General features: G+C 49.4%; 1 protein-coding gene across 2 annotated transcripts in view; it reads left to right on the top strand.

Moving 5' to 3' along the window:
• Nucleotides 1–25,789, top strand: part of LOC135513258 (WW domain-containing transcription regulator protein 1-like) — an 84,021-nt gene that overhangs the window by 46,945 nt on the left and 11,287 nt on the right. For both annotated transcript variants that reach the window (XM_064936110.1, XM_064936109.1), the window contains exon 3: nt 19,722–19,957. In XM_064936110.1, coding sequence (XP_064792182.1) covers nt 19,722–19,957 — 236 coding nt within the window. The remainder of the gene's footprint in view (nt 1–19,721; nt 19,958–25,789) is intronic.

Raw genomic sequence — 25,789 nt, 5'->3', positions numbered from 1 at the left:
GGACAGGCCAATGGGCACGGCTCTCTAGAGGGACAGGCCAATGGGCACGGCTCTCTAGAGGGACAGGCCAATGGGCACGGCTCTCTAGAGGGACAGGCCAATGGGCACGGCTCTCTAGAGGGACAGGCCAATGGGCACGGCTCTCTAGAGGGACAGGCCAATGGGCACGGCTCTCTAGAGGGACAGGCCAATGGGCACGGCTCTCTAGAGGGACAGGCCAATGGGCACGGCTCTCTAAAGCAGGGGTGTCAAACACAACCCCAGGAAGGCCTCGTGCTTTGTTATTTGTTCTACAGACAACATGCCAGGAAGAACAACTCTTTGTTGATATTGTGTTGAGAGGTTTGACTGTGTCTGTCTGTTGTACAACTGAATGCAGTGGGTTAACTGCCTTGCTCAGGGGCAGAATGACTGATTTTTACCTTGTCAGCTCAGGGATTTGATCCAGCAAACTTCCCGGTTACTCGCCCAATGCTCCTACCCGCCAGGCTACTTGCCGCCCCACTACTGTGTGTGTGTGTGTGTGTGTGTGTGTGTGTGTGTGTGTGTGTGTGTGTGTGCCTTTGGCCATTTTAGGTGTTTACCGCTGGAGAGTGATGGGTGGAGTGGGCAGTGGAGGGGTAAACAAAGCGAGAGGAGGGGGAGAACATAAAGAGAGACAAACAAGTGAAACACTTAGGAATTTAGGACAGTGGGACAGAGAGGGGGGGGGCTGGGAAAGAGGGTGGGCTGACTGGGACAGAGCGGGGGCTGGCTGGCTGGCTAGGACAGGGAGGGCTGGCTGGCTAGGACAGGGAGGGGGGGCTGGCTGGCTGGCTGGGACCAGGGAGGGGGTTGGCTGGCTGGGACAGAGAGGGGGGTTGGCTGGCTGGGACAGAGAGGGGGTGGCTGGCTGGGACAGAGAGGGGGGTGGCTGGCTGGGACAGAGAGGGGGTGGCTGGCTGGGACAGAGAGGGGGGTGGCTGGCTGGGACAGAGAGGGGGGTTGGCTGGCTGGGACAGAGAGGGGGGTTGGCTGGCTGGGACAGAGAGGAGGGGAGGGTGGCTGGGACAGAGAGGAGGGGAGGGTGGCTGGGACAGAGAGGAGGGGAGGGTGGCTGGGACAGAGAGGAGGGGAGGGTGGCTGGGACAGGGAGGGGAGGGTGGCTGGGACAGGGAGGGGAGGGTGGCTGGGACAGAGAGGGGGGGTGGCTGGCTGGGACAGAGAGGGGGGGTTGGCTGGCTGGGACAGGGAGGGGAGGGTGGCTGGGACAGGGAGGGGGGGAGGGTGGCTGGGACAGAGAGGAGGGGAGGGTGGCTGGGACAGAGAGGAGGGGAGGGTGGCTGGGACAGGGAGGGGAGGGTGGCTGGGACAGGGAGGGGAGGGTGGCTGGGACAGGGAGGGTAGGGTGGCACAGACGGGGGGTGGCTGTGACAGAGAGGTGTGTGACTGGGTGTATGTGTATGAATAGAGTCTCTCATCCTGAATAATTGTCTGTACACCGCCCCACTCTACTTGTTGAAACGCCACTGGGATGTGTTTCTCCTGTCTACTCCGTGGCCTTGTGGTTAGTGTCTCTGCCCTAAGATTAGAAAGTTAGAAGTTGGATCCCCAGCTGAGTCGTACTAAAGACTGTAAAAATGGGACCTGATGTATCTCTGCATTAATGAGAGAGATTGAGGGGGTAAGACCCTGCGGTAGACGTCCAGGGAGTTTACTGGTACATCAAGGTGCCTCCACAGGAGATCTGCTCACACACACACGTTTCTGTCAATCTTCCATGGAAAGTTTTCACATTGATAAAATCTGTATTTGAAATGGATGTTGGTGACTGATTCACAGGTGCTGTTCTTTCAATGTCCAACTCAAATGTTCATTCTATCGCTCGCTCTCTCCCTCTCCCCGCCTAACAACAAATGTTGTAGTTGTTCCTGAAGGCTTCCAGTCAATGCTAGTTAGCATTGGCTCGCCAAACTACCCCCTTACCTAGGTTCTGGCCTTTCTAGGGAGTTTTTCCGAGCCACCGTGCTTCTACACCTGCATTGCTTGCTGTTTGGGGTTTTAGGCTGGGTTTCTGTACAGCACTTTGAGATATCAGCTGATGTACGAAGAGGCTTTATAAATACATTTCATTTGATTTGCTAAATTGTAATTATTTCGCCACTATGGCCTATTTATTGCCTTTACCTCCCTTCTCCTCATTTCCACACACATGTATATGTATATGTATATATATATATATATGTATGTATGTATGTATGTATGTATGTATGTATGTATGTATGTATGTATGTATGTATGTGTGTGTGTGTGTGTGTGTGTGTGTGTGTGTGTGTGTGTGTGTGTGTGTGTGTGTGTGTGTGTGTGTGTGTGTGTGTGTGTGTGTGTGTGTGTGTGTGTGTGTGTGTGTGTGTGTGTGTGTGTATATATGTGTATATATATATATGTGTATATATATATATGTGTATATATATATATATATATGTGTATATATATATATATATATATATGTGTATATGTATGTTATTGGCCTGTATGTTTGTTTATTCCATGTGTAACTCTGTGTTGTTGTTTGTGTCGAACTGCTTTGCTTTATCTTGGCCAGGTCACAGTTGTAAATGACAACTTGTTCTCAACTGGCCTACCTGGTTAAATTCAAATAAATATTCTATCACAGCACACTAATCTTACATAGAAACTGTAAACTTCTTGCAACTTTCCCATGAAACGTGTCTCGAACATGAATATATTATACTCTGAGAACATGGGATTTAAAAAAATCTTTATTGAACCTTTATTTAACAAGGTCCGTATGTTTGGTGTGTCGTTGATGGAATATTGTCCTAAAATTCAGAAAACTGGACACATGAATATTCTTGCAACGTCCCATGAAACTAGAACCCGACCCACATGGGCCTTTTGGGTCCAATACCGGATCCAATGTTTTTAAACCTATATCTGCAGGAAATGTACTGTTTTACAGCGGGGGAATTCGTGTCACTTTTTTCTACACTGAGTTCTCATAAATTGTCATCCCAGAGTAATTGTCCAAGAAATATGGTTCAGATGTTGATTTCTTATATTGTGACAATAAAGAAACATCATGAGAATGAGCCTCAGATTCTCTTCCTAACTATTGAATATTGGTTATCGGTGGAGTTATCGTCCGATACCAATACAACGGTAGATATATAACGGTAAAAGGCCAATATATATCTAGAACATTTAATATCGTCTATTCTGATTTTTAACCACGTTCTTGGTCAATTCTGTTTGACCTTAAGGGTATGTTCTCTTAACTCAAACCCCAACACATGCTAAATAGGTTCTCCGGAGGTTTTTGCTAACATATATAGAAGGTTCCCATAACTAACGGAAAACTGGACACGAACATCAGAGAAACATTACGGGTACCATTACAAAACTGTTTCCTCTCTCCACGGTTTGCCTCCCTCCCCCTCTCTGTACAGTTCTGTGTGTTGTACACCCCTTTCCCCTCCTCTCTCCGGCGTTGACAATGCTGGCAAACGCCCCAGTCTTTGTTGAAGAGGAATTCTCTGTCTGTCTTGTCCTGATGGCTATTTTCCACTGCTTTGTTCCCCTTCTCTCCCCTCCCCTTCTCTCTCCTCTCCCTCCCCTCCCCTTCTCTCCTCTCCCCTCCCCTTCTCTCCCCTCCCCTCCCCTTCTCTCCCCTCCCCTTCTCTCCCCTCCCCTTCTCTCCCCTCCCCTTCTCTCCCCTCCCCTTCTCTCCTCTCCCCTCCCCTTCTCTCCTCTCCCCTCCCCTTCTCTCCTCTCCCCTCCCCTTCTCTCCTCTCCCCTCCCCTTCTCTCCTCTCCCTCCCCCTTCTCTCTTCTCCCCTCCCCTTCTCTCCCCTCCCCTTCTCTTCTCTCCCCTCCCCTTCTCTTCTCTCCCCCTCTCCCCTTCTCTCCTCTCCTCTCCCCTCCTCTTCTCTCTCCTCTCCCCTCCCCTTCTTTTACCCCCTCCCCTTGTCTCCCCTCCCCTTCTTTTTCCCCCTCCCCTTCTCTCTCCTCTCCCCTCCCCTTCTTTTACCCCCTCCCCATCTCTCCTCTCCCCTCCCCTTCTCTCCTCTCCCTCCCCTTCTTTTACCCCCTCCCCTTGTCTCCACTCCCCTTCTTTCCCCCCCCCTCCCGTCCCCTTGTCTCCTCTTCCCTCCCCTTGTCTCCTCTTCCCTCCCCTTGTCTCCTCTTCCCTCCCCTTGTCTCCTCTTCCCTCCCCTTGTCTCACCTCCCCTTCTTTTCTCCCCTCCCCTCCCCTCCCCTCCCCTCCCCTCCCCTCCCCCCCCTCCCCTCCCCTCCCCTCCCCTCCCCTCCCCTCCCCTCCCCCTCCCCTCCCCTCCCCTCCCCCCCCTCCCCTACTCTTCCTGGGGTTTATTATGGGTCCCTTTTTAGTTCCTGATAAGGCAGCAGCTTCTCTTCCTGGGGTCCAGCTAAATTAAGGTTATACATTTGAAAAACATTTACATTCATTACAGATTTCACAAAATATTAAATGAGTGCCTTCAGGCTCGTACTCTACAACCACACATCTAGTGTGTGTGTAGTGTGTTTGTATGCATGTACCTATGTTTGTGTTGCTTCACAGTCCCTGCTGTTCCATAAGGTTTATTTTTATTTTTTTTCAATCAAATTTTACTGCTGGCATGAGTTAGTTTATGTGGAATATATGTAGTACTCTGCACCTCCCCATTGTCTGTTCTGGACTCGGGCACTGTGAAGGAACCTCTTGTGGCATGTCTTGTGGGGTTTGCATGGGTGCTTTCAACATGTCAATATGTCTCACAAATACAAGTAGTGATGAAGTCGATCTCTCCTCCACGTTGAGCCAGGAGAGATTGACATGCATGTTATTATTGGCCGTCTGTGTATATCCAAGGGCCAGTCGTGCTGCCCTGTTCTGAGCCAATTGCAATTTGTCCTTTTTTTGTGGCACTTGACCATATGACTGAACAGTAGTCCAGGTGCTACAAAACTAGGGCCTGTAGGACCTGCCTTGTTGATAGTGCTGTTAAGATGTTGTATCAATATGATTTTGTTGGAGAGGCTTCCATTAAAGAACACCCTCTGTGTTCTGTTAGACAGGAGGTCACTCTTTATCCACATTATAGCAGGGGGTGTAAAGCCATAACACAACTTATTCCAGCAGCAGACTATGATCAATAATGTCAAAAGCCGCACTGAAGTCTAACAAAACAGCCCACACAATCTTTTTATCATACATTTCTCTCAGCCAATCAGTCATTTTTGTGTAAGTGCTGTGCTTGTTGAATATCCTATAAGTGTGGTGAATGTCTATCAATTTGTTTACTGTAAAATAGCATTGTATCTTTTCGGCTATTTGAGCCAGTAAAGAGGGGCTTACTTTTCTCAGGTAGGGGAACAACTGTTGCTTCACTCCAGGCCTGATGGCGCACACTTTCTTGAAGGCTCAAATTGAAAATGTGGCAATATTGTCCGCTATTATCCTTCGTAATTTTCCATCTGCAATATTTTTTCCCCACCTCTTCTACGAGAAAGAAAAAAAAAGTTTAACGCTTTTCTTTCATAATTTGGTCAGATCTACTTGGATGTGTAGTGTCCGCATTTGTTGCTGGCATATCATGCCTAAGTTCGAAAGTCTTGCCAATGAAAACATTATTCAAGTAATTGGCAGTATCAGTGGGCTCTTTGATGCCATCTGATTCACGGAATGGTGGAGCGGAGTTATCTATGTAAATGTTGTCTTTGTTTCATAGTTTCTTCTTTTTTTTTATTCAGTTTCGTCGTATGATTTCTCAATTTTGAAATACGTTTGCCAATCAGTTGTACAGCCAGACCTATTTGCGTCATTACACATCACGGACCAACAAATATTCTTTACATCAACAACAACAAGGGCTTTAAGGGCTCCCGATTTGGCTCGTTCCTGATTCGTTCCCGTGCTGTGTCAAAACCGGCCGCGATCGGGAGTTCCATAGGGTGGCGCACAATTGGCCCAGCGTCGTCTGGGTAGGCCGTCATCATAAAATAAGAATTTGTTCTTAATTGACTTGCCTAGTTAAATAAATACGAATAATTACAAAACATGGGTATTATCTAAGTGAGTTTCAGAGATTGTCAGAATGTGAATGTTAATCTGTTATTAGCAAATTATTGACTTCATGAATCTCGTTTCTTAAGCTACATATGTTAACGTCGGCTATTTTTTAACACTTATGGGATGCTTGAATGTTTTTCTTGCTTTTCTGGGAAGTTTAGCAGAGGTAGACATGCTCTGGTTATTTTTATTAGTGCTTGGTGAGCTGCACACAGTGGACTTCCTGCTAGGGCACACCGCCTCAATGCTAACAGTATAATTCTGGTTCCTGCTAGGGCACACCACCTCAATGCTAACAGTATAATTCTGGTTCCTGCTAGGGCACACCACCTCAATGCTAACAGTATAACTCTGGTTCCTGCTAGGACACACCACCTCAATGCTAACAGTATAATTCTGGTTCCTGCTAGGGCACACCACCTCAATACTAACAGTATAACTCTGGTTCCTGCTAGGGCACACCACCTCAATGCTAACAGTATAACTCTGGTTCCTGCTAGGGCACACCACCTCAATGCTAACAGTATAACTCTGGTTCCTGCTAGGGCACACCACCTCAATGCTAACAGTATAACTCTGGTTCCTGCTAGGGCACACCACCTCAATGCTAACAGTATAACTCTGGTTCCTGCTAGGGCACACCACCTCAATGCTAACAGTATAACTCTGGTTCCTCCTAGGGCACACCACCTCAATGCTAACAGTATAACTCTGGTTCCTGCTAGGGCACACCACCTCAATGCTAACAGTATAATTCTGGTTCCTGCTAGGGCACACCACCTCAATGCTAACAGTATAATTCTGGTTCCTGCTAGGGCACACCACCTCAATGCTAACAGTATAACTCTGGTTCCTGCTAGGGCACACCACCTCAATGCTAACAGTATAACTCTGGTTCCTCCTAGGGCACACCACCTCAATGCTAACAGTATAACTCTGGTTCCTGCTAGGGCACACCACCTCAATGCTAACAGTATAACTCTGGTTCCTGCTAGGGCACACCACCTCAATGCTAACAGTATAACTCTGGTTCCTCCTAGGGCACACCACCTCAATGCTAACAGTATAACTCTGGTTCCTGCTAGGGCACACCACCTCAATGCTAACAGTATAATTCTGGTTCCTGCTAGGGCACACCACCTCAATGCTAACAGTATAACTCTGGTTCCTGCTAGGGCACACCACCTCAATGCTAACAGTATAATTCTGGTTCATAGGCATATGATTACTGATTGGATCATGCTGTCTACTCCTTGAGGAGTGTTGTGATTCTTGTTTCTAGAGTTATCATCCATCCTGGCCCTAGAGAGGTGATGGTGTGCAAGGTTTTGTTTCAGACCTGCACTAAAACACCTGATTTTCAAGATATGTACTTCATTGTCCATTAACTTACAGAGAATGGAAAAGTGTCTATGTTCACAACCCAACTCCCAAGACACACTCGTAATCAAAACGGTTGGAACCTGTATCTCTCCATTACCAAGGCTGACGATGACCACTGTCCCTGTAATTCTACAATAGATTCAGTGGAATTTCCCGTCCCTTTGCCCTGTGTTCTATCTCCCATGGCAACCCAGTGAGTGACCCCTGATCCCACTTGGGTGTTGACTCAGCAGTTCTCAGATTTAGCTCTTGTCACGATTCCTGCTTATCTCCACTGTTACTCATGCTGACTCATCAAGACGGGTCAGTCGATAAGCTCTCTACTCCACTTCAACTCTTTGATTTGTTTTTATTCTTGATCCAGTCACCCGATGGAACGAAAAGGTAAATAAATAGGTCAGTAACTGAGGAACAACTGTTGAAGGTTAAGTCAGACCTGCTTCTGTTTCAAATTCCAAAGATTTTAAACAACCAAAAACTTGTCCATTCAAATTTACATTACTGTGAAATGTGGTCCCTGGGAACTGCATCAGTCAGCCACGGTAAAGGTTATAGCCATAGAATTAGGAATGACAATACTAGTCATTTTAATCTGATTTCAACGGGCATGGTAAAGGTGAAGTACTCTGGCTGACAGGGTGCTGCTGCTTGTGAACAGGGGAGCTGCCTGATGGCTGGGAGCAGGCTGAAAATATTCAGGAAGAGATCTACTTCATTGACCACAAAACACAGCGAATGTCCTGGCTCAACCCGCGTGTGGACGCTTGCCTCAGTGAGTAACCTCTGGACCGTAACCCGTCCCCGTCCCACCTTCTAAATCACTACCTGATCAACCCAACCAACCGGTCAACCCCATTCACACTTAAAGTCCCCTGATCACACACGAGCACCGAACTAATCAGACTATGCACCTTGATCCATCATACCTGACCCTTGACCCCTTAACTCTGTACCCCCCTAGGGGCAGAGCTTTGCCTGTGTGAAGCTGCAGTACCTCCGAAAAGTATTCATACCCCTTGACTGGCGAGCCAGGAGGGGGGACTATGAACTCTGACCAGTCTCGGCAGCATCAACAGTTGGACTACTAACGGGGTCTCCCAGGACTGATGACAGGGGTCTGATAACAGCCAGGCCAGGGGTCTGATGGCGGGGGCCAGAATGATATGATATAGGGAAGTGTCCAGGGAGCCTCTCTTCTCAGCGCGTTCCTCACCCAGATACTGGGTTATCTGTGGAGATCCAACTCACCACAAAACCCTGTTAGGTCCCTAGAGAGATGTGGCAAGAGACCGGCCCAGGCCTGTTAGGTCCCTAGAGAGATGTGGCAAGAGACCGGCCCAGGCCTGTTAGGTCCCTAGAGAGATGTGGCAAGAGACCGGCCCAGGCCTGTTAGGTCCCTAGAGAGATGTGGCAAGAGACCGGCCCAGGCCTGTTAGGTCCCTCGAGATGTGGCAAGAGACCGACCCAGGCCTGTTAGGTCCCTAGAGAGATGTGGCAAGAAACCGACCCAGGCCTGTTATGTCCCTAGAGAGATGTGGCAAGAGACCGGCCCAGGCCTGTGCAGTCCCTAGAGAGATGTGGCAAGAGACCGGCCCAGGCCTGTTAGGTCCCTAGAGAGTTGTGGCAAGAGACCGGCCCAGGCCTGTTAGGTCCCTAGAGAGATGTGGCAAGAGACCGGCCCAGGCCTGTTAGGTCCCTAGAGAGATGTGGCAAGAGACCGGCCCAGGCCTGTTAGGTCCCTAGAGAGATGTGGCAAGAGACCGGCCCAGGCCTGTTAGGTCCCTAGAGAGAAGGGGCAAGAGACCGGCCCAGGCCTGTTAGGTCCCTAGAGAGATGTGGCAAGAGACCGGCCCAGGCCTGTTAGGTCCCTAGAGAGTTGTGGCAAGAGACCGACCCCAGGCCTGTTAGGTCCCTAGAGAGATGTGGCAAGAGACCGACCCAGGCCTGTGCAGTCCCTAGAGAGATGTGGCAAGAGACCGACCCAGGCCTGTTAGGTCACTAGAGAGATGTGGCAAGAGACCGGCCCAGGCCTGTTAGGTCCCTAGAGAGATGTGGCAAGAGACCGGCCCAGGCCTGTTAGGTCCCTAGAGAGATGTGGCAAGAGACCGGCCCAGGCCTGTTAGGTCCCTAGAGAGATGTGGCAAGAGACCGGCCCAGGCCTGTTAGGTCCCTAGAGAGATGTGGCAAGAGACCGGCCCAGGCCTGTTAGGTCCCTAGAGAGATGTGGCAAGAGACCGGCCCAGGCCTGTTAGGTCCCTAGAGAGTTGTGGCAAGAGACCGGCCCAGGCCTGTTAGGTCCCTAGAGAGATGTGGCAAGAGACCGGCCCAGGCCTGTTAGGTCCCTAGAGAGATGTGGCAAGAGACCGGCCCAGGCCTGTTAGGTCCCTAGAGAGATGTGGCAAGAGACCGGCCCAGGCCTGTTAGGTCCCTAGAGAGAAGGGGCAAGAGACCGGCCCAGGCCTGTTAGGTCCCTAGAGAGATGTGGCAAGAGACCGGCCCAGGCCTGTTAGGTCCCTAGAGAGTTGTGGCAAGAGACCGACCCCAGGCCTGTTAGGTCCCTAGAGAGATGTGGCAAGAGACCGACCCAGGCCTGTTAGGTCCCTAGAGAGATGTGGCAAGGGACCGGCCCAGGCCTGTTAGGTCCCTAGAGAGATGTGGCAAGAGACCAGCCCAGGCCTGTTAGGTCCCTAGAGAGATGTGGCAAGAGACCGACCCCAGGCCTGTTAGGTCCCTAGAGAGTTGTGGCAAGAGACCGGCCCAGGCCTGTTAGGTCCCTAGAGAGATGTGGCAAGAGACCGACCCCAGGCCTGTTAGGTCCCTAGAGAGATGTGGCAAGAGACCGACCCCAGGCCTGTTAGGTCCCTAGAGAGATGTGGCAAGAGACCGACCCCAGGCCTGTTAGGTCCCTAGAGAGATGTGGCAAGAGACCGACCCCAGGCCTGTTAGGTCCCTAGAGAGATGTGGCAAGAGACCGGCCCAGGCCTGTTAGGTCCCTAGAGAGATGTGGCAAGAGACCGACCCAGGCAGGTGCCCTAATTTCGTTCAGTTTTCCTACGTTGCCTCATCAGACAGATGAAGTAAAACACGAATACTGATGCATTAGGTCTTATCTTATTCTTAATTCATATTAATAAAATGTTCCTAAAGTTTCAATAGGTTTTTGTTGTTGTTGTATATTGTTGGATTCTGTGATTCCGCCCACGTTCTCCACATCACAGATTTTATAGGGTCGTTATTTCAACACCACATTACTGTTACCCTTGACAAAAAAAAACATAATGTTTTCAATATTCATTAAAATTATCTTATAGTTCATGTTATTATGCCTTTTTTACAAGAGGTTTAGGCCAGACTTGTGACTCCCTCTCTCCCCCAGCCAGCTGCCCAAACAGGGTTCCTGTTGCACAAGAGGTTGTCCTCTGAGACTGCCTGTGCGTGAGAAGAGTGTGAGCGCTTCTGCCTGCCTGGTCCCTGACCACTGTCCACACGCATGTATACAAACTCTGTCCCCCTTACATGTGTCACTTTGACATGAACTCCCTAAGCTCTCTTATCAAATGTAATGCACACGGACAGATATTAACTGGTGGACTGTGTGTTTGGGAGCGCTCTGTGTGTTTGGGAGTGCCCTGTGTGTTTGGGAGTGCCCTGTGTGTTTGGGAGCGCTCTGTGTGTTTGGGAGCGCTCTGTGTGTTTGGGAGCGCTCTGTGTGTTTGGGAGCGCTCTGTGTGTTTGGGAGCGCTCTGCGTGTTTGGGAGCGCTCTGCGTGTTTGGGAGCGCTCTGCGTGTTTGGGAGCGCTCTGCGTGTTTGGGAGCGCTCTGCGTGTTTGGGAGCGCTCTGCGTGTTTGGGAGCGCTCTGCGTGTGTGTGTGTGTTGGGGAGCTCCGTGTGTGTTGGGGAGCTCCGTGTGTGTGTGTTGGGGAGCTCCGTGTGTGTGTGTTGGGGAGCTCCGTGTGTGTGTGTTGGGGAGCTCCGTGTGTGTGTGTTGGGGAGCTCCGTGTGTGTGTGTTGGGGAGCTCTTGTTTGGAGCAGGGGATGGTGGAGGTTTTAGTGCAGATTTTCGAGACTGAAGCGTTTCAGTTTTTCCAGTTTTTTTTTCCTCTGACCCTGTTGGACAGCTGTTTCTAGGAAGTAAATGAAACAAGAAGGTCTTTGTTGGCAGAGCATCCCCACTAAGACTTAGTACTTACTGTCTCCCCACTTCTCTCTCTCGCTCTCTCCCCTTTTCTCTACCTCTCTCTCAACTCTCCCCTTTTCTCTACCTCTCTCTCGCTCTCTACCCTTTCCTCTACCTCTCTCTCTCTACCCTTTCCTCTACCTCTCTCTCGCTCTCTCCCCTTTTCTCTACCTCTCTCTCAACTCTCCCCTTTTCTCTACCTCTCTCGCTCTCTCCCCTTTTCTCTACCTCTCTCAACTCTACCCTTTTCTCTACCTCTCTCTCAACTCTCCCCCTTTCTCTACCTCTCTCTCAACTCTCCCCCTTTTCTCTACCTCTCTCTCAACTCTCTCCCCTTATATCTACCTCTATTTTACTGCTGCTCTTTCCGTTACCCCAACTTTTCTCTCTCTGCTGATATCGTGACTGGGAGCTGTGAGGGGTTGCTGGCTCGTCGTTTTGTTGAACTCATCTATCTGATCATGTGTTTTCCATCATTGTAGTCGGGTTGGTGTGACACCCAGTGGTAGCCTTGAAGAGGAGGGTGGAAGAGGGGGTAAGGGGGAGGTGGAGGATAAGAGTGTGGGAGGGAGAGCAGAAGAGGAGAGGGTGGGGGAACAGGAGGTGGTTTAGGAGTGTTATTTTACTTGTGGCTGAGGCCGTGTGGAGCTCTGCACATCTGGCCAGACTGCAGTCTGTTTTCTGCCTCCCCAATCTGCGCTCTCTGATAGGGTGTGTCCTGCCGTGTCCCAGACCCGACCCTAAAGATGCTGCTCTGTGTATTTCTGTGTGCAGTTGCATGCATACCGTCTGTCTGTTTGGCCCCTGTCCAAACCTTATGCCTCTACTTTGGCTATTTGGTTTTATAAAAACAAGGAATAATTCCATCATCTATTGGATGTGTTTGAATATATGCTCTAACCACTAGGCTACTTGCCGCCTTTCCTGTACAGTTTGACGTTTATTGGGATGAGTCTTGTCCTGCAGGGAGAACCGATCGATTTGCACTAGATGGGCCAGCTGTAAAGTCAAAATTGGCTCTTTTGTCAAAATGAATGAAAACAAACATTTGCACTTTGGTCTTCATTTAAGGTTAGCAGTGTGGTTAAAGTTAGGCTTAAAATCAGCTGTAGTTTTTACTTTGTGTCTGTGCCAGCTAGTGACAACTCTGCGGAGTTTCCTCCAGAATAGCCTGCGTTTCCTGTCTGCCCCCGTCACCAAACATGGAGACCGTTGCAACTAACAGCTTTGTATCCAAAATGGCCGTGCATTGAGCCTCCGGGAATTACATCATTGAGTTTAATAGGAAGATCACGGATGGGTATTTTCCCCAATTGTGAAGTACGTGATGTAACAATAGGGGTCTCTGAGGAAAATCTTGTGGTCCATAAATGTCTGTGCTTTACACACACACACACACTTACACACACACACACACATTGAGTCTGTGTTGAGGGTAGGTAAGCTATGTAGGTTCCTTTGCTCTTCATCCAGACTTCAAGTCCAGCTGATAGATGGGGAGAGAGACACACTGAACTGCCACGGAAAGAGGGGGAGGGCGAAGAGAGGAGGCAAAGGACTGTGAGATGGAGGGAAAGTGAGAGGACAAAGAGATGGAGGCAAAGGACTGAGATGGAGGGAAAGGGAGAGGGCGAAGAGAGGAGGCAAAGGACTGTGAGATGGAGGGAAAGGGAGAGGAGGCAAAGGACTGTAAGATGGAGGGAAAGGGAGAGGGTGAAGAGAGGAGGCAAAGGACTGTAAGATAGAGGGAAAGGGAGAGGAGGCAAAGGACTGTAAGATGGAGGGAAAGGGAGAGGGCAAAGAGAGGAGGCAAAGGACTGTGAGATGGAGGGAAAGGGAGAGGAGGCAAAGGACTGAGATGGAGGGAAAGGGAGAGGGCAAAGAGAGGAGGCAAAGGACTGTAAGATGGAGGGAAAGGGAGAGGGTGAAGAGAGGAGGCAAAGGACTGTAAGATGGAGGGAAAGGGAGAGGGTGAAGAGAGGAGGCAAAGGACTGTAAGATGGAGGGAAAGGGAGAGGGTGAAGAGAGGCGGCAAAGGACTGTAAGATGGAGGGAAAGGGAGAGGAGGCAAAGGACTGTAAGATGGAGGGAAAGGGAGAGGGTGAAGAGAGGCGGCAAAGGACTGTGAGGTGGAGGGAAAGGGAGAGGAGGCAAAGGACTGTAAGATGGAGGGAAAGGGAGAGGGTGAAGAGAGGCGGCAAAGGACTGTGAGGTGGAGGGAAAGGGAGAGGGTGAAGAGAGGAGGCAAAGGACTGTGAGGTGGAGGGAAAGGGAGAGGGCGAAGAGAGGCAAAGGACTGAGGTGGAGGGAAAGGGAGATGGAGGGAAAGGGAGAGGGCGAAGAGAGGCAAAGGACTGTGAGGTGGAGGGAAAGGGAGAGGGCGAAGAGAGGCAAAGGACTGTGAGGTGGAGGGAAAGGGAGAGGGCGAAGAGAGGAGGCAAAGGACTGTAAGATGGAGGGAAAGGGAGAGGGTGAAGAGAGGAGGCAAAGGACTGTAAGATGGAGGGAAAGGGAGAGGGTGAAGAGAGGCGGCAAAGGACTGTAAGATGGAGGGAAAGGGAGAGGAGGCAAAGGACTGTAAGATGGAGGGAAAGGGAGAGGGTGAAGAGAGGCGGCAAAGGACTGTGAGGTGGAGGGAAAGGGAGAGGGCGAAGAGAGGCAAAGGACTGAGGTGGAGGGAAAGGGAGAGGGCGAAGAGAGGAGGCAAAGGACTGAGATGGAGGGAAAGGGAGAGGGCGAAGAGAGGCAAAGGACTGTGAGGTGGAGGGAAAGGGAGAGGGCGAAGAGAGGCAAAGGACTGTGAGGTGGAGGGAAAGGGAGAGGGCGAAGAGAGGAGGCAAAGGACTGTGAGGTGGAGGGAGAGGGCGAAGAGAGGAGGCAAAGGACTGAGATGGAGGGAAAGGGAGAGGGTGAAGAGAGGAGGCAAAGGACTGAGATGGAGGGAAAGGGAGAGGGTGAAGAGAGGAGGCAAAGAACTGTGAGGTGGAGGGAAAGGGAGAGGGCGAAGAGAGGAGGCAAAGGACTGTGAGGTGGAGGGAAAGGGAGAGGGCAAAGAGAGGAGGCAAAGGACTGTGAGGTGGAGGGAAAGGGAGAGGGCGAAGAGAGGAGGCAAAGGACTGAGATGGAGGGAAAGGGAGAGGGCGAAGAGAGGAGGCAAAGGACTGTGAGGTGGAGGGAGAGGGCGAAGAGAGGAGGCAAAGGACTGAGATGGAGGGAAAGGGAGAGGGTGAAGAGAGGAGGCAAAGGACTGAGATGGAGGGAAAGGGAGAGGGCGAAGAGAGGAGGCAAAGGCAAACCGAGGTCCTGAGAGGGACTCCACAGTGAAATCACCAGACTGTCTGCGCCCTTTTTAGCTCCACATTTAGTTATTTATGCAATTGTAGTTGTTCTACAAGCGTTGGGCTGTGTGTTTTAGATTTGTATTACAATTGTAAGGCTGCATGATGGGACTCTAATGCTGATTTGAAAGAAGTCACATGAAAGGCATGAGCTCTGCTCATGTTTCTTACACCAGCTGTACACACTTCATCAGTCTGTCATTCACAATTTAACAAGCACTTGATAATAATCTCCCCCGTCAGACTATTCTCAATTTAATCTGGTTTTTATTTTGCCTGCTAATATGTGTGGAGTCATTTATTTATTATTGTGTATTTATTTTGTTGAAATTATTTCATAATGATTGTAAATGTGTTACGTGAGGTTTGTAAATGCATTGTGAATTGTGTATAAAACCACATATCTATCACATTAATTCCTTGCTCGTATTCTGGCTGCTTGTGTCTCTCCTCTAACTGGGGCTCACTGGATTACGCGCCTGCTCCAAACAGTAGTAGTGGCAAAAACAATTCTCCAATGTGATTTGAGCTTGTGATGAATTCTAAAAGCTTGAGGTTCCACTGGAAACCATGCTGTTAATCATGTTCTAAAGGCAATGAAACAATGGCTTGTGATTGGGCGCAAGTCAGCCTATCAGATGCCTTTTCTTTACTGACAGTTCAAGTTTAGATGATTTTGGAAAGTTTACAAGGTGAACTCGCCCCCCCCCTCCGCCAAAGAAATGTATTCTGTCTTGCAGGGACTCTTTGTCTGTGCTGCTTCAAATTAGTTTGTTTACACTGGAGTTTGTTTCAATAAAAGGACTTTAATTCAAAACAGCAAATGTCTTATGAAATCATGCACTCATTGGATGTTGGCAACAAAAAAACCCTGCCGGCGCCGTCAGCGATCTTGCGGAAGCAGACGGGCAATGTACCAAAACATGGGTCCCGTGCAGACCTCTCGTCTAAGGTCGATAGGCTCGGGGTTAGAGTTATCTGGCTTCTTCAGTTGTGATGTGAACATTATCAAAACATATAGTCTCTAATCTGACCATCTGCTTTGGGGCGGCAGGGTAGCCTAGTGGTTAGAGAGTTGGACTAGTAACCAAAAGGTTGCAAGTTGAAATCCCTGAGCTGACAAGATACATATCTGTCGTTCTGCCCCTGAACAGGCAGTTCACCCACTGTTCCCAGGCCGTCATTGAAAATAAGAATTTGTTCTTAACTGACTTGCCTAGTAAAATAAAGGTGAAATAAATAAATAACATAAGCCTATAGGTTAAATGTTGCATGATTTGAAAAAGTTGCACAAAAAAAAGCATGTGCTGTTTCTTTCCTGAGACTGCATGAGTCACAAGTGTTTTCTCACTCATCAGATTATTCTCAGTACAATCTTGTCTATACACACACTGTCTTCAGAAAGTATTCACACCCCTTGACCTTTTCCACATTTTGTTGTTACATTTAACATTAATTAAATTGAGATTTTGTCACTGTACAAACACAATACCCCATAATGTCAAAGTGGAATTATGTTTACAAATTCATTTTATGTCAAGCCTCATTAAGTTCAGGAGTAAAAATGTGCTCAACAAATCACAAGTTGCGATGGACTCACTCTGTGTGCAATGATAGTGCTTAACATGATATTTGAATCACTACCCAATCTCTGTACTCTACACATTCAATTGTCTGTAAGGTCCCTCAGTCGAGTAGTGAATTTCACAGATTCAACTACGAAGACCTGGGAGGATTTCCAGTGGTTTGCAAAGAAGGGCACCTATTGGTAGATACTCCAAAGATACAGGAAACCTTCCAAAATCAGTTGCCGGAGAGGAAGGAAACCGCTAAGGGATTTCACCATGAGGCCAAACAGTTAGAGTTGAATGGCTGTGATAGGAGATAACTGAGGATGGATCAACAACATTTTAGTTACTCCACAATACTAACCTAAATGACAGAAGGAAACCTGTACAGAATTTAAATATTCAAAAACATGCAGCCTGTTTGCAAATAAACTATTTTGTCCCGAATAAAATGTGTTGTGTTTGGGGCAAATCCATGTCGGAGGGCTTAGGGATGTTGCAGGGCCTAGGTATGTTGCAGGGCCTAAGTATAGAGTAGCCAACAGGCGACGGGACTGCCTAGTAAAAACTACCTGTTGGGGCAGGCAGAAATGTCAGTGGAAGACCAGGAAATATGAGATGCAGGGCGGTGGGGTGTACAGACCCCAGAGCTGTGCTACTGGGGTTGGTGTGGGCTCTGCTCACACTGGAGCATGTAATGGGGGGGGGGGGGGGTGAACCGCCTGGGCAACTTTGTAGAGTGGTGTTGCTGCGGGGGGGGGTTCTATGTATTCACACTGAATTTGAGTCGGCCACGAGGGGCTAGCTTTTAGCTAATTCTTAACGACCGCTGGGAACAAAGACAACCCATTTTTGCTTGAAAATGATTTAGTAGTCTTTAGTAGAATGACCTGATGATTACCTGGCTGAAGACTGTAGTCATGTCCCCAAATCAATGCTCTCTGATTTTTAGTTTTTCTAAATATAGCCGTACTGCCCCCCCTCCCCTTTTTTTAGCTAGAATAACAAAGTCTAGATGCTATTGCTGGGGGTTAGTCTCTAATCTGACCATCTGCTTTCTCTTAAACACAGCAGCGGTAGTCTATCCATATTGCTGGTGTGCTTTTAGAGTACGTGGCTGAGGCTCTGTTTACAGTGAGAGCTTGGTCAGGTTATTTCAGTGTTTTGGCAGACTGTGTAATCTCTGTTCACTGTTTACATCTGAAGTAGCATTGGTGTGTGTGAACACATACACTGTGTGTGTTTGTAAGGTCATGCAATTTTGGATGTCAGTAAAGCTTCACAGTTGAAAAAGTTTGCACATAAATTGACACTTTTTTTTGATGCTTTTGTTTGTCTTGGTTTCTTCGGCTGGTATTTTTTCCGGGTGTTTCGTGCGCACTTTAAAAAAAAGGGGTAGCTGAAGTTCGGTATCTGAAGTCCACAACCCCTTCGTCATTTTGGGCATTACTTGACTAAAATGTCAAATGAATGAAATCAAGAAATCTTTATCTTGGAATAATTCAGACCATTTTGAGGAATGGTTTTCTGGCTATGTTGCTACGGTGGCTCGAGGGGAAAAAATAACAGTAATTTTGGCGAAGGTCTTTAGGGAGTATGTGAGCACAGACCTTGGCTTTTGTATTCTGCTATGGTCACCATAACCGTTCGAAAAGTACACATTATATTTTTATTTTAAACTGCACATTTCTCCTCACCATTCATGATTTGAAATGCAATCAAGCATTTTAGTTGTAAAATAATAAAGCAACCCTTATAATAATTAGCGTAAAACAATACATTTCTCATTCCATGTCGGTAATTAAATTTACGAGCGACTGTTTTTAATCTTTGCTGTAATATTGTCTTTTGAAATGATCATTATTTTTTAAACTTACAAGACATTTATTTAGTCTTTTTACGTTGTTCCAAACAGTTAGAACAACAAAAATATTGTAATCTAACAGCAGCTGTTATACAGAATATGCACTTTTTGTTGATCTCCAGTATTTTCCACAACCTGTCAAATTTATTCCATATATCTGACTCCCCCCCCTTTTTTTGAGTTTTTGTCACGTCCTATGCATCCATTTTGCTGTCATGTTATGGTGTTCGGGGGTTGTTATAACCCATTTATTGATGTGATTATGCTATAGGTCAGGCCCTATTGGTTGCGTGCATGCGATGCTTACATGTGTCCACGTAAGGAGAGCAAGGTTTGAGGGAATAGGGAAGGTTTTCCCTCAACAAATGAGAGATTTCTGTAACAGAACTTTTTTTCGGTCAGAAATGGCTGTCCGTTATGTGGCAGCTTCAGAAACATGGACAGCACCATAAACACTGTTGCTGTTCTGTGGTGGTTGCTGCAGCAGGGAGGAGAGAGAGACGACACTATAAACACTGTTGATGATCTGTGGTGGTCGCTGCAGCAGGGAGGAGAGAGAGAGACAACACTATAAACACTGTTGATGATCTGTGGAGGTTGCAGCAGCAGGGAGGAGAGAGACAACACTATAAACACTGTTGATGATCTGTGGTGGTCGCTGCAGCAGGGAGGAGAGAGACAACACTATAAACACTGTTGATGTTCTGTGGTGGTCGCTGCAGCAGGGAGGAGAGAGACAACACTATAAACACTGTTGATGTTCTGTGGTGGTCGCTGCAGCAGGGAGGAGAGAGACAACACTATAAACACTGTTGATGTTCTGTGGTGGTCGCTGCAGCAGGGAGGAGAGAGACAACACTATAAACACTGTTGATGTTCTGTGGTGGTCGCTGCAGCAGGGAGGAGAGAGACAACACTATAAACACTGTTGATGTTCTGTGGTGGTCGCTGCAGCAGGGAGGAGAGAGAGACGACACTATAAACACTGTTGATGATCTGTGGTGGTCGCTGCAGCAGGGAGGAGAGACAACACTATAAACACTGTTGATGGCTCTTTCCCAGAGCAGTGGTGTGAAAAAGAGGTGATGTGGAGCTAATGAGCTGAGCTCAGTTTTCAGATTCAGCTCCTGTTCACCTGATTGACTAGACCTGTAGTTAGTAATGCGATAGTCTGACTGTGCTGATATGTACACAGTACTATCAGCTTAAAAAAAAAAAGCCTCTTAAAGCCTCACCTTTTTTTGTCTCTGTTCTTCACTGGAATTGTTTTCTAGCCTGGATAACAACCCCCTCCCTTCTCTCTGTCTCTCCTTCCATAGTGATGTCCCAACACCACCACCAGCAGCACCTGCAACACACCCAGCAGCAGCCCCAACAGGCCCAGGCCTTGGGTTCACCTGGCTCCCTCCCCCAGCAGCAGAGCTCCCAGGCTGGGATGATGAGTCTGTCCAGTCCCCTGGGCGTGGTTGTCAGTACCCAGCAGAAGATGAGGCTGCAGCGCATCCAGCTGGAGAGAGAGAGGATCCAGAGACGCCAGGAGGAGCTCATGAGACAGGTGAGGCAGTCTAGGCCTCCAACGCTAGGCCTCCAACGCTAGGCCTCCAACACTAGGCCTCCAACGCTAGGCCTCCAACGCTAGCCTTCAATGGTTTGCTGCTCAATCCTAGAGTATTTACCCTTTATTTAGGCGGGGGAATTCTCATTGAGACCAACGTCTCTTTTGCGTTAGGAAAGAGCCAACAACACCACACAGGAAAGCCTGCTTTACTCTCAGACCTCCAGGCCACGTTTCAACACTGTTCTGTTTATCCCACACCTACAACTTGCCGGAGACTGTCAGGGGAGACCTGATACATACCGCTAATCAATCATTCTCTCCTCTTTTCCACTTAGAGAGACACCTCGACCCAATTTTTTTTTTTTTTTTTTTTTTTTTTTTTTTTTTTTTTTTCTGGCTAAACCCACACTAGCATGTATACACACACACACACACACACACACACACACACACACACACACACACACACACACACGTTTTGTTCTATCCTCGTGGGGACCTAAAATGAATTTCCATTCAAAATCTTATTTTGTTTACCCAAACCCTAAACTTAACCCCTAACCCTATCCCCTGAGCTTAAAATCTCCTTTGTCCCAACGAGGAACAGTTTGTCTTGTTTTTGGGGGCTTTTAGGTATTTTAGGTCCCCACAAGGATAGAAGAACCAGCACACGGACAGGCCACACGCCATCATATCACGTGCCTCCTCAATGAGAAAAAGGTTACCCAGAAGAATCTCAAAGACAGCAAATGGAGCTCTTAGTTGGACAGTAGATTGTTTTTTTTAGCGCAGGCTTTGGGCCTTTCTATGACGCTGGGGGGTAAATATTAGCGCCCACTAGTGGCCAAACGGGGTAGCTACCAGCTACTCTATTCTAGACCACCTAATCATCTACTTACAGGAAGGCAGGCTCACACAGAGAGAGAGAGAGATTCACACCCGTTTGTTAGTCGCCTTTATTGTCCTTAGCCAGTGACCTCAACCAGGAAATGTTTATCTCACCCATAACGCTGTGACTCTGTTGGCCCATCCTGAGCACATAGCAGCGCTGGCTGGGGTCTGTGGGGTTGGGAAGGGAGAGCAGAGTCTTACTCTTGGCTATGGCCTGTAGTTGGCCAGCAGCGAATACTTGGTCTGAGAGGATGAAGGACAGGGGTGTTATAGGGGGTGTACACACGTTCTGACAGTAGCTTCCTGTAGCTTCTGACAGTAGCTCCCCTACACGATCTCACTGCTTTGGTCTGTCTGACAGTCTGGAGAGGGAGATCTATTTAGGGGAAGGGGGATACATAGTCAGTTGTCCAACTGAATTTATGCAGTTGAAATGTGTCTTTCGCATTCAACCCATCCCCTCTGAATCAGAGAGGTGCGTGGGGCTGCCTTTAATTAACATCCACGGCATAGAGTTGAGTCATCCGCATGCATAGAAACTCTGGCCTGGGGAATTCCTGCTTCTACCTGGATTATGTTGGAAAGGCTTCCATTAAAGAACACCCACGTCTTTGGCGCCCGGAGAACGGTGCGGAGGGTGGTTCAAGTGGGGAGGGGCCCTTGGATGAGTTGGTGTGTCTGAGCCTTTGACTTAGTTCTGTATATTGCTCAGGGGAAGATTTTTACCTTGTCATCTTGGGGATTTGATCCAGCAACCTTCCGATTACTGGCCCAACGCTCTAACCACTTGGCTACCTGGCCCAACGCTCTAACGCTCTAACCACTTGGCTACCTGGCCCAACGCTCTAACCACTTGGCTACCTGGCCCAACGCTCTAACCACTTGGCTACCTGGCCCAACGCTCTAACCACTTGGCTACCTGGCCCAACGCTCTAACCACTTGGCTACCTGGCCCAACGCTCTAACCACTTGGCTACCTGGCCCAACGCTCTAAACACTTGGCTACCTGGCCCAACGCTCTAACCACTTGGCTACCTGGCCCAACGCTCTAACCACTTGGCTACCTGGCCCAACGCTCTAACCACTTGGCTACCTGGCCCAACGCTCTAACCACTTGGCTACCTGGCCCAACGCTCTAACCACTTGGCTACCTGGCCCAACGCTCTAACCACTAGGCTACCTGGCCCAACGCTCTAACCACTAGGCTACCTGGCCCAACGCTCTAACCACTTGGCTACCTGGCCCAACGCTCTAACCACTTGGCTACCTGGCCCAACGCTCTAACCACTTGGCTACCTGGCCCAACGCTCTAACCACTTGGCTACCTGGCCCAACGCTCTAACCACTTGGCTACCTGGCCCAACGCTCTAACCACTTGGCTACCTGGCCCAACGCTCTAACCACTTGGCTACCTGGCCCAACGCTCTAACCACTTGGCTACCTGGCCCAACGCTCTAACCACTAGGCTACCTGGCCCAACGCTCTAACCACTAGGCTACCTGCCCAACGCTCTAACCACTAGGCTACCTGCAGGCCTGTGGACACACCACACACACCTACCTTTTAACCTGTCTGTTCACTACCATATATGTGTTGTGTTCAGTCCATACAGCTCCAATGTCACACTTATCTACATTGTTATAAAGCCTCTATTACGTGGCCTGGATGGAAAGCCCCTTCCCTTTACAGATACGTTGTTATAAAGCCCCTTCCCTTTTACAGATACGTTGTTATAAAGCCCCTTCCCTTTACAGATACGTTGTTATAAAGCCCCTTCCCTTTACAGATACGTTGTTATAAAGCCCCTTCCCTTTACAGATACGTTGTTATAAAGCCCCTTCCCTTTACAGATACGTTGTTATAAAGCCCCTTCCCTTTACAGATACGTTGTTATAAAGCCCCTTCCCTTTACAGATACGTTGTTATAAAGCCCCTTCCCTTTACAGATACGTTGTTATAAAGCCCCTTCCCTTTACAGATACGTTGTTATAAAGCCCCTTCCCTTTACAGATACGTTGTTATAAAGCCCCTTCCCTTTACAGATACTTCCAGCCATTTGTTACACTCACAGCCCATCAGATAAATGAGAATCTGGTATTTATAAGGTGACTGTGCACTGGTAGTTAGTTGTGCCCCAGACAGGAAGACTGACACGACCCAACCCTAGATACCATGTCAGGGCAGTGGGAGTTAGTTGTGCCCCAGACAGGGAGACTGACACGACCCAACCCTAGATACCATGTCAGGGCAGTGGGAGTTAGTTGTGCCCCAGACAGGGAGACTGACACGACCCAACCCTAGATACCATGTCAGGGCAGTGGGAGTTAGTTGTGCCCCAGACAGGAAGACTGACACGACCCAACCCTAGATACCATGTCAGGGCAGTGGGAGTTAGTTGTGAGACTGACACGACCCAACCCTAGATACCATGTCAGGGCAGTGGGAGTTAGTTGTGCCCCAGACAGGGAGACTGACACGACCCAACCCTAGATACCATGTCAGGGCAGTGGGAGTTAGTTGTGCCCCAGACAGGGAGACTGACACGACCCAACCCTAGATACCATGTCAGGGCAGTGGGAGTTAGTTGTGAGACTGACACGACCCAACCCTAGATACCATGTCAGGGCAGTGGGAGTTAGTTGTGCCCCAGACAGGGAGACTGACACGACCCAACCCTAGATACCATGTCAGGGCAGTGGGAGTTAGTTGTGCCCCAGACAGGGAGACTGACACGATCCAACCCTAGATACCATGTCAGGGCAGTGGGAGTTAGTTGTGCCCCAGACAGGAAGACTGACACGACCCAACCCTAGATACCATGTCAGGGCAATGGGAGTTAGTTGTGCCCCAGACAGGAGACTGACACGACCCAACCCTAGATACCATGTCAGGGCAGTGGGAGTTAGTTGTGCCGCAGACAGGAGACTGACACGACCCAACCCTAGATACCATGTCAGGGCAGTGGGAGTTAGTTGTGCCCCAGACAGGGAGACTGACACGACCCAACCCTAGATACCATGTCAGGGCAGTGGGAGTTAGTTGTGCCCCAGACAGGGAGACTGACACGACCCAACCCTAGATACCATGTCAGGGCAGTGGGAGTTAGTTGTGCCCCAGACAGGAAGACTGACACGACCCAACCCTAGATACCATGTCAGGGCAGTGGGAGTTAGTTGTGCCCCAGACAGGGAGACTGACACGACCCAACCCTAGATACCATGTCAGGGCAGTGGGAGTTAGTTGTGCCCCAGACAGGGAGACTGACACGACCCAACCCTAGATACCATGTCAGGGCAGTGGGAGTTAGTTGTGCCCCAGACAGGGAGACTGACACGACCCAACCCTAGATACCATGTCAGGGCAGTGGGAGTTAGTTGTGCCCCAGACAGGGAGACTGACACGACCCAACCCTAGATACCATGTCAGGGCAGTGGGAGTTAGTTGTGCCCCAGACAGGAAGACTGACACGACCCAACCCTAGATACCATGTCAGGGCAGTGGGAGTTAGTTGTGCCCCAGACAGGGAGACTGACACGACCCAACCCTAGATACCATGTCAGGGCAGTGGGAGTTAGTTGTGCCCCAGACAGGGAGACTGACACGACCCAACCCTAGATACCATGTCAGGGCAGTGGGAGTTAGTTGTGCCCCAGACAGGAAGACTGACACGACCCAACCCTAGATACCATGTCAGGGCAGTGGGAGTTAGTTGTGCCCCAGACAGGAAGACTGACACGACCCAACCCTAGATACCATGTCAGGGCAGTGGGAGTTAGTTGTGCCCCAGACAGGAGACTGACACGACCCAACCCTAGATACCATGTCAGGGCAGTGGGAGTTAGTTGTGCCCCAGACAGGAGACTGACACGACCCAACCCTAGATACCATGTCAGGGCAGTGGGAGTTAGTTGTGAGACTGACACGACCCAACCCTAGATACCATGTCAGGGCAGTGGGAGTTAGTTGTGCCCCAGACAGGGAGACTGACACGACCCAACCCTAGATACCATGTCAGGGCAGTGGTAGTTAGTTGTGCCCCAGACAGGGAGACTGACACGACCCAACCCTAGATACCATGTCAGGGCAGTGGGAGTTAGTTGTGCCCCAGACAGGGAGACTGACACGACCCAACCCTAGATACCATGTCAGGGCAGTGGGAGTTAGTTGTGCCCCAGACAGGGAGACTGACACGACCCAACCCTAGATACCATGTCAGGGCAGTGGGAGTTAGTTGTGCCCCAGACAGGGAGACTGACACGACCCAACCCTAGATACCATGTCAGGGCAGTGGGAGTTAGTTGTGCCCCAGACAGGGAGACTGACACGACCCAACCCTAGATACCATGTCAGGGCAGTGGGAGTTAGTTGTGCCCCAGACAGGAAGACTGACACGCCCCAACCCTAGATACCATGTCAGGGCAGTGGGAGTTAGTTGTGCCCCAGACAGGGAGACTGACATGACCCAACCCTAGATACCATGTCAGGGCACTGGGAGTTAGTTGTGCCCCAGACAGGGAGACTGACACGACCCAACCCTAGATACCATGTCAGGGCAGTGGGAGTTAGTTGTGCCCCAGACAGGGAGACTGACACGACCCAACCCTAGATACCATGTCAGGGCAGTGGGAGTTAGTTGTGCCCCAGACAGGAAGACTGACACGACCCAACCCTAGATACCATGTCAGGGCAGTGGGAGTTAGTTGTGCCCCAGACAGGAAGACTGACACGACCCAACCCTAGATACCATGTCAGGGCAGTGGGAGTTAGTTGTGCCCCAGACAGGAAGACTGACACGACCCAACCCTAGATACCATGTCAGGGCAGTGGGAGTTAGTTGTGCCCCAGACAGGGAGACTGACACGACCCAACCCTAGATACCATGTCAGGGCAGTGGGAGTTAGTTGTGCCCCAGACAGGGAGACTGACACGACCCAACCC

The sequence above is a fragment of the Oncorhynchus masou genome, chromosome 24 (genome assembly GCF_036934945.1).
Source record: "Oncorhynchus masou masou isolate Uvic2021 chromosome 24, UVic_Omas_1.1, whole genome shotgun sequence".
Taxonomy (NCBI): Eukaryota; Metazoa; Chordata; class Actinopteri; order Salmoniformes; family Salmonidae; genus Oncorhynchus; species Oncorhynchus masou.
This window is presented reverse-complemented; position numbering and strand designations above follow the sequence as displayed.